This window comes from Callorhinus ursinus, unplaced genomic scaffold (assembly GCF_003265705.2).
Source record: "Callorhinus ursinus isolate GAN/ISIS: 27379988/994484 unplaced genomic scaffold, GSC_fseal_2.0 scaffold9, whole genome shotgun sequence".
Classification (NCBI taxonomy): domain Eukaryota; kingdom Metazoa; phylum Chordata; class Mammalia; order Carnivora; family Otariidae; genus Callorhinus; species Callorhinus ursinus.
The window spans coordinates 11191197-11199937 of NW_027397071.1; the positions used below are offsets into that span (position 1 = coordinate 11191197).

Consider the following 8741-nt stretch of genomic DNA (forward strand, 5'->3'; position numbering starts at 1 on the left):
TCTCTCCTTCCCCCTTCTCCCCTTTCTCCCTTCTCTTTCCCTCCTCCCCTTACTCCTGTCTTCATCTGTGGTAGCAGGTTTATATATTGAGGGCATTCAACATATCTTTGAAAGACAAGTCTAGCAACTGTAGGGATTTTAAGTTTGGGTGATTTTTTTTTTTTTTTTGGTCCTGATTTATAATTTCCTTTGACATGTTTTTTTTTTTTTTTTCCTTTCCTAAGGAGCTTGTAAAAGTTCATCGGAACCTAATGCAAGAGATTCATGATTCCATTGTAAATAAAAATGACCAGAACTTGTATCAAGTTTTCATTAACTACAAGGAAAGGTAACTTTTAACTTTTAAATGTTGTGGCTATCACTTTGTGATTATAGTGAGGGTTAGTATTAAAATTGCTCATAAATAGCTATTAAGATACTGCCTGGGTAGTAATTAGAACATGGGACAGTTAATCTCAGGGTAGTAGTTTGAGCTCTGTATGTGTATCAAGAAAAAGGGAAAAACAAAAACAAGAATGCAGAGTTTTGCACTGCAAGTCAGAAGGTTCAGGTTCTTTATCAGACCCTTTACCCCTGAGTTCTGTAGTTTTCAGGAAGTCATTTTAAGTCTCTGAGCCTCCTTTTCTCCATCCGTAAATGTTAGGAGTAGATTACCTGGTGCCTAGTGCTTGGTCCCACTCCAATATTTTATAATTCTCTCTTTAAGGCGGTTTTCCCTTCTAAGTTTGGAAAAAAAAAATCTTCTGAACAACTCATGTGCATTAAAGTACCAAGAAATTTCACTTAAAATGTCATTCTCTCTTTTTAAATCAAGCACTGGAGTTCCTGGTGCTAAGAAGTGGCTAATGGATTGCTTTGCATCAACAACAGTTGGATAAACATGAACTCATTAGTAGTTTTTTTTCCCCCCAATGGAGAATTGAAAGAAACAATAAATTACCCAAACTTTTTGTAAAATATCTGTATTACTCCACAGCCCCCTTCCTGAAGTGGCCTCAGACTCCATGACGTGCGAATTCTCTTCCATCTGGCACTGTCAGCCCTCTCATTCATTCCCAATTTTCAGATACTGTGTTTTCCTTAATTAAAAAGCAGGAGAGAGCAGGAGGTTTATTAATGAATGGAGTCATGAGTAGTGATTAAATAAAATTGTATAAAGTAAAACTGTTTCTGAGTGTGCATAAACAGTAAAAAGTTGATCTTTAGTAGGAACATAAATTTTTCATTTTGTTTTTGTGACATTCATGTGTACTCGATGTTAACGGTCATTAAGCCGGTTTGTAAAATCTACCTGCTGTAAAAATGTACGTGGAATTAATCCCATTCAAATTTAAAAATAAAAATTAGCCCTTTTAATAACATAATATGAGTGACCCGTATTCTGTGACTGCACGTGTGGTGTGCATTGAAAAGAAATGAGAAAGTAGAGGTTCGGAGAGATGACTTGTAGTTTGCCCAGGGTCACGTAGGTAGTTAGAGACACAGGACAAGTGAGATTTGCTCTGATTCCGCCCAGCTGTGGTTGTAAATTGATGGGAATTCTGCCTCTTCCCTTTCCACTTTATTCTGGCTTTTTTTTTTGTCTTATGAATCTCTTTCTTTCTCCCTTTCAGGTTGGTTATTTATGGGCAGTACTGCAGTGGAGTGGAATCGGCCATCTCTAGTTTAGACAACATTTCTAAGACAAAAGAAGATGTGAAACTGAAATTAGAGGTACCTGTTTATTTTTTGTTTGGTTGTGACATAAAGTAAGATAAACCTTAAAGAAGGGGAGGGCGATGGTGGATGGGCAAAATGGGTGAAGGGGACAGGGAGATACAGGCTTCCGGTTACGGAATAAATAAGTCATGGAAATACCAGGCACAGTGTAAGGAATGAAGTCAGTGATATTGTAATAGTGATGTAAGGAGACAGATCGCAGCTACACTGGAGGTGAACACAGCATCATGTATAAACTTGTCAAATCACTAAGTTGTACACCCGAAACTAAGGAAACGTTTTGTGTCAACCCTACCCCAAAAAAGAATAAGAACAAAAATAGATATATTTCTTTTCAAGATCAGTGCGATAGTAAATTTCCCAGTGTATTCTAAATATAATTTCATGTCAACTTCATAAAATATTTTCATAGCTAGCTCTATAAAATATTAATGTGATAGTAATAATATAACGGTAGTAAAATCTATGACTTATGGCTCTGTGTTTGACATGCATTATCTCGTTAGATCCTTATGACCCTGTGAGAGATGTACAATTAATTTTCTTCCCTTATGGGTGACAACACTGAGGTTCAGAGAGGTTATGAGTAATTTGCCCAGGATCGGCTAGGTAGAAAGAGGTATAGGATAAGTAAGATATATGGGAGATAATGTACATGTAGATTAAAAATGGTTATTAAAAACATAAGACACTTAGGGCCAGGTCATAAAAGGGGCATGAATATTGCCCGTAAGAGGCAAGACAAGACAGACGGAAGTAAGATTAAGTCATATGTGACAAGCAGTAACAGGGCTCCATGAGTAAGACTGATCACTTCTGTATGGGTAGAATGTGGGAGATTTCTCTGGAGAGGTAGTATTGAGTTAGGTCACCAAAGAATGGAGTGAATCTTGACAGGTGAGATTCCGTGGAGAGCATTCTGACCAGATGATTTGGGAAAGTTTGGGAAATGGAGAATAGGCCAGAATAAACAGAGCACGTGGTAGCAATGGAAAGTAAACCTGGAGATTGTGGGTTTTCTTTTTTGTTTTTGTTTTTATTTTTTTTGTATATCATTTCTTTTTCACAAGAAGAGTGTACTTTCAAAGAACTTTTGCAAAAGATTATGTATATGTTATATGAATTATTGTCCCAATTATCCATATGTTTGGATTTTCTTAAATGTTGGGTAGAGATACATAGTCAGCTCTTAAATGGCTGTGTTTGGCTTAGTTGACTCTCTAGTGTCCCCTTTGCTGTCTTTGTTCAATTTAGCAGTGAGGTCAGATGATGAAAAAAAGAGGCACATGATTTTCGAATTAGAACTTTTTCATTGCTTTAGTGCATTTGGTGTGATTTCATAACACCCATAATGGAGAAATATTGGTTAGAAAGTTTACCTATCAATAGGCTATCAAGCAACCACACTAACTCTCTATCATGGATCTTTTCCTCTTCTCACAAACCTCTAATGATGCAGACTCTGGGTCTGCTGGTGGCTTGAGTCACTACGAAATTATATCCCGACAACCCTGTTAGTGTAAACGGTTTCTGCTCCTTTTGGGAGAATAGAACCTCAGAAGCATAGAGCTATAAGCTATCTTGACTCAAATTAAAATATGGTAAGATAAAACTTGACAACTTACACAACTAGTTCCTAACAGAGCTACCATTAGAGCCGTTGTTTGTTTGTTTGTTTTAATTTTTTATTGTTATGTTAATCACCATATATTACATAATTTGTTTTGGTGTACTGTTCCATGATTCATTGTTTGTTCATAACACCCAGTGCTCCATGCAGAATGTGCCCTCTTTAATACCCATCACCAGGCTAACCCATCCCCCTACCCTCCTCCCCTCTAGAACCCTCAGTTTGTTTTTCAGAGTCCATCATCTCTCCTGGTTCGTCTCCCCCTCTGACTTACTCCCCTTCATTCTTCCTCTCCTGCTATCTTCTTCTTTTTCTTTTTTCTTAAAATATGTTGCGTTATTTGTTTCAGAAGTACAGATCTGTGATTCAACAGTCTTGCACAATTCACAGCGCTCACTGTAGCACATATCTTCCCCAATGTCCATCACCGAGCCACCCCATCCCTCCCACCCCCGACCACTCCAGCAACCCTCAGTTTGTTCCTGAGATTAAGAATTCCTCATATCAGTGAGGTCATAGGATACATGTCTTTCTCTGATTGACTTATTTCACTCAGCATAACACCCTCCAGTTCCATCCACGTCGTTGCAAATGGCAAGATCTCATTCCTTTTGATGGCTGCATAATATTCCATTGTGTATATATACCACCTCTTCTTTATCCATTCATCTGTCGATGGACATCTTGGCTCTTTCCACAGTTTGGCTATCGTGGACATTGCTGCTATAAACATTGGGGTGCACGTACCCCTTCGGGTCCCTACATTTGTATCTTTGGGGTAAATACCCAGTAGTGCAATTGCTGGATCGAATGGTAGCTCTAATTTGAACTGTTTGAGGAACCTCCATACTGTTTTCCAGAGGGGTTGTACCAGCTTGCATTCCCACCAAGAGTGTAGGAGGGTTCCCCTTTCTCCACATCCCCGCCAACATCTGTCGTTCCCTGACTTGTTCATTTTAGCCATTCTGACTGGTGTGAGGTGGTATCTCATGGAGGTTTTGATTTGGATTTCCCTGATGCCGAGCGATGTTGAGCACTTTTTCATGTGCCTGTTAGCCATTTGGATGTCTTCTTTGGAGAAATGTCTGTTCATGTCTTCTGCCCCTTTCTTGATTGGATTATTTGTTCTTTGGGTGTTGAGTTTGATAAGTTCTTTACAGATTTTGGATACTAGCCCTTTATCTGATATGTCATTTGCAAATATTTTCTCCCATTCTGTCGGTTGTCTTTTGGTTTTGTGGACTGTTTCTTTTGCTGTGCAAAAGCTTTTTATCTTGATGAAATCCCAATAGTTCATTTTTGCCCTGGCTTCCTATGCCTTTGGTGATGTTTCTAGGAAGAAGTTGCTGCGGCTGAGGTCGAAGAGGTTGCTACCTGTGTTCTCCTTTAGGATTTGGATGGACTCCTGTCTCACGTTTAGGTCTTTCAACCATTTGGAGTTTTTTGTGTGTGGTGTAAGGAAATGGTCCAGTTTCATTCTTCTGCATGTGGCTGTCCGATTTTCCCAACACCATTTGTTGAAGAGACTGTCTTTTTTCCACTGGACATTCTTTCCTGCTTTGTCAAAGATAAGTTGACCATAGAGTTGAGGGTCCATTTCTGGGCTCTCGATTCTGTTCCATTGATCTATGTGTCTGTTTTTGTGCCAGTACCATACTGTCTTGATGATGACAGCTTTGTAATAGAGCTGGAAGTCCGGAATTGTGATGCCGCCAGCTTTGCTTTTCTTTTTCAAGATTCCTCTGGCTATTCGGGGTCTCTTCTGGTTCCATACAAATTTTAGGATTATTTGTTCCATTTCTTTGAAAAAAGTGGATGGTATTTTGCTGGGGATTGCATTGAATGTGTAGATTGCTCTAGGTAGCATTGACATCTTCACAATGTTGGTTCTTCCAATCCATGAGCATGGGACATTTTTCCATTTCTTTGTGTCTTCTTCCATTCCTTTCATGAGTATTTTATAGTTTTCTGAGTACAGATCCTTTGCCTCTTTGGTTAAATTTATTCCTAGGTATCTTATGGTTTTGGGTGCAATTGTGAATGGGATCGACTCCTCGATTTGTCTCTCTTCTGTCTTGTTGGTGTATAGGAATGCCACTGATTTCTGTGCATTGATTTTATAGCCTGCTACTTGACTGAATTCCTGTATGAGTTCTAGCAGTTTTGGGGTGGAGTCTTTTGGATTTCCCACATAAAGTATCATATCATCTGCAAAGAGTGAGAGTTTGACTTCCTCTTTGCCGATTTGGATGCCTTTGATTTCTTTTTGTTGTCTGATTGCTGTGGCTAGGACTTCTAATACTATGTTGAATAGCAGTGGTGAGAGTGGACATCCCTGCCGCGTTCCTGACCTTAGGGGAAAAGCTCTCAGCTTTTCCCCATTGAGAATGATATTCGCTGTAGGTTTTTCGTAGATGGCTTTTATGATATTGAGGTATGTACCCTTTATCCCTATACTCTGAAGAGTTTTGATCAAGAAAGGATGCTGTACTTTGTCAAATGCTTTTTCTGCATCTATTGAGAGGATCATATGATTCTTGTTCTTTCTTTTGTTAATGTATTGTATCACGTTGATTGATTTGCGGATGTTGAACCAGCCTTGCAGCCCAGGGATAAATCCTACTTGGTCGTGGTGAATAATCCTTTTAATGTACTGTTGGATCCTATTGGCTAGGATTTTGGTGAGAATTTTTGCATCCACGTTCATCAAGGATATTGGTCTGTAATTCTCCTTTTTGATGGGATCGTTGCCTGGTTTTGGGATCAAGGTAATGGTGACCTCATAAAATGAATTTGGAAGTTTTCCTTCCATTTCTACTTTTTGGAACAGTTTCAGGAGAATAGGTATTAATTCTTCTTTAAATGTCTGATAGAATTCCCCTGGGAAGCCATCTGGCCCTGGGCTTTTGTTTCTTGGGAGATTTTTGATGACTGCTTCAATTTCCTTAGTGGTTATAGGTCTGTTCAGGTTTTCTATTTCTTCCTGGTTCAATTTTGGTAGTTGATACATCTCTAGGAATGCACCCATTTCTTCCAGGTTATCTAATTTGCTGGCATAGAGTTGCTCATAATATGTTCTTATAATTGTTTGTATTTCTTTGGTGTTGGTTGTGATCTCTCCTCCTTCATGCATGATTTTGTTGATTTGGGTCATTTCTCTTTTCTTTTTGATAAGTCTGGCCAGGGGTTTATCAATCTTGTTAATTCTTTCAAAGAACCAGCTCCTAGTTTCGTTGATCTGTTCTACTGTTCTTTTGGTTTCTATTTCATTGATTTCTGTTTGGATCTTTATGATTTCTCTTCTCCTGTTGGGTTTAGGCTTTCTTTGCTGTTCTTTCTCCAGCTCCTTCAGGTGTAGGGTTAGGTTGTGTATTTGAGACCTTTCTTGTTTCTTGAGAAAGGCTTGTATTGCTCTATACTTTCCTCTCAGGACTGCCTTTGCTGTATCCCAAAGATTTTGGACAGTTGTGTTTTCATTTTCATTGGTTTCCATGAAATTTTTTAATTCTTCTTTAATTTCCTGGTTGACCCATTCATTCTTTAGTAGGATGCTCTTTAGCCTCCATGTATTGGAGTTCTTTCCGACTTTCCTCTTGTGATTGAGTTCTAGTTTCAAAGCATTGTGGTCTGAAAATATGCAGGGAATGATCCCAATCTTTTGGTACCGGTTGAGACCTGATTTGTGACCTAGGATGTGATCAATTCTGGAGAATGTTCCATGGGCACTAGAGAAGAATGTGTATTCCGTTGCTTTGGGATGGAATGTTCTGAATATGTCTGTGAAGTCCATTTGGTCCAGTGTGTCATTTAAAGTCTTTATTTCCTTGTTGATCTTTTGCTTAGATGATCTGTCCATTTCAGTCAGGGGGGTGTTAAAGTCCCCCACTATTATTGTATTGTTGTCAATGTGTTTCTTTGCTTTTGTTATTAATTGCCTTATATAATTGGCTGTTCCCATGTTCGGGGCATAGATATTTACAATTGTTAGATCTTCTTGTTGGATAGACCCTTTAAGTAGGATATAGTGTCCTTCCTCATCTCTTATTACAGTCTTTGTTTTAAAATCTAGTTTGTCTGATATAAGGATTGCCACCCCAGCTTTCTTTTGGTGTCCATTAGCATGGTAAATGGTTTTCCACCCCCTCACTTTCAATCTGGGGGTGTCTTTGGGTCTAAAATGAGTCTCTTGCAGACAGCATATGGATGGGTCTTGTTTTTTAATCCAATCTGATAGCCTGTGTCTTTTGATTGGGGCATTGAGCCCATTTACATTCAGGGTAACTATTGAAAGGTATGAATTTAGTGCCATTGTATTGCCTGTAGGGTGACTGTTACTCTATGTTGTCTGTGTTCCTTTCTGATCTTTGCTGCTTTTAGGCTCTCTCTTTGCTTAGAGGACCCCTTTCAATATTTCTTGGAGGGCTGGTTTCATGTTTGCAAATTCCTTTAGTTTTTGTTTGTCCTGGAAGCTTTTTATCTCTCCTTCTATTTTCAATGACAGCCTAGCTGGATATAGTATTCTTGGCTGCATATTTTTCTCGTTTAGTGCTCTGAAGATATCTTGCCAGTCTTTTCTGGCCTGCCAGGTCTCTGTGGATAGGTCTGTTGCCAATCTAATATTTTTACCATTGTAGGTTACATATCTCTTCTCCCGAGCTGCTTTCAGGATTTTCTCTTTGTCTCTGAGACTCGTAAGTTTTACTATTAGATGTCGGGGTGTTGACCTATTTTTATTGATTTTGAGAGGGGTTCTCTATGCCTCCTGGATTTTGATGCCTGTTTCCTTCCTCACATTAGGGAAGTTCTCTGCTATAATTTGCTCCAATATACCTTCTGCCCCTCTCTCTCTTTCTTCTTCTTCTGGGATCCCAATTATTCTAATGTTGTTTCGTCTTATCGAATCACTTATCTCTCGAATTCTGCCCTCGTGATCCTGTAGTTGTTTCTCTCTCTTTTTCTCAGCCTCTTTACTTTCCATCATTTGGTCTTCTATATCACTGATTCTCTCTTCTGCCTCATTTATCCTAGCAGTTAGTGCCCCCATTTTTGATTGCACCTCATCAATAGCCTTTTTGATTTCGACTTGGTTAGATTTTAGTTCTTTTATTTCTCCAGAAAGGGTTTCTCTAATAACTTGCACGCTTTTTTTCAAGCCCAGCTAGTATCTTTAAAGTCATGATTCTGAACTCTAGGTCCGACATCGTACTAATGTCCGTATTGAGTAGGTCCCTGGCTGATGGTACTACCTCTTGTTCTTTTTGCTGAGGTGATTTTTTTCGTCTTGTCATTTTGTCCAGAGGAGAATAGATGAATGAGAGAACAAAATGCTAACAGGTTTACAATGTCCCCAGCAAATATACTGTATACAAATCAGAAAAGACCTGAAACCAGG

At 38.9% G+C, this 8741-nt stretch overlaps 1 protein-coding gene across 3 annotated transcripts in view; it reads left to right on the forward strand.

The window, feature by feature from the left end:
• VAV3 (vav guanine nucleotide exchange factor 3) overlaps nucleotides 1-8741 on the forward strand; it is a 364407-nt gene that overhangs the window by 174733 nt on the left and 180933 nt on the right. For all 3 annotated transcript variants that reach the window (XM_073896219.1, XM_073896217.1, XM_073896218.1), the window contains exons 8-9: nucleotides 225-328; nucleotides 1614-1713. In XM_073896219.1, coding sequence (XP_073752320.1) covers nucleotides 225-328; nucleotides 1614-1713 — 204 coding nt within the window. The remainder of the gene's footprint in view (nucleotides 1-224; nucleotides 329-1613; nucleotides 1714-8741) is intronic.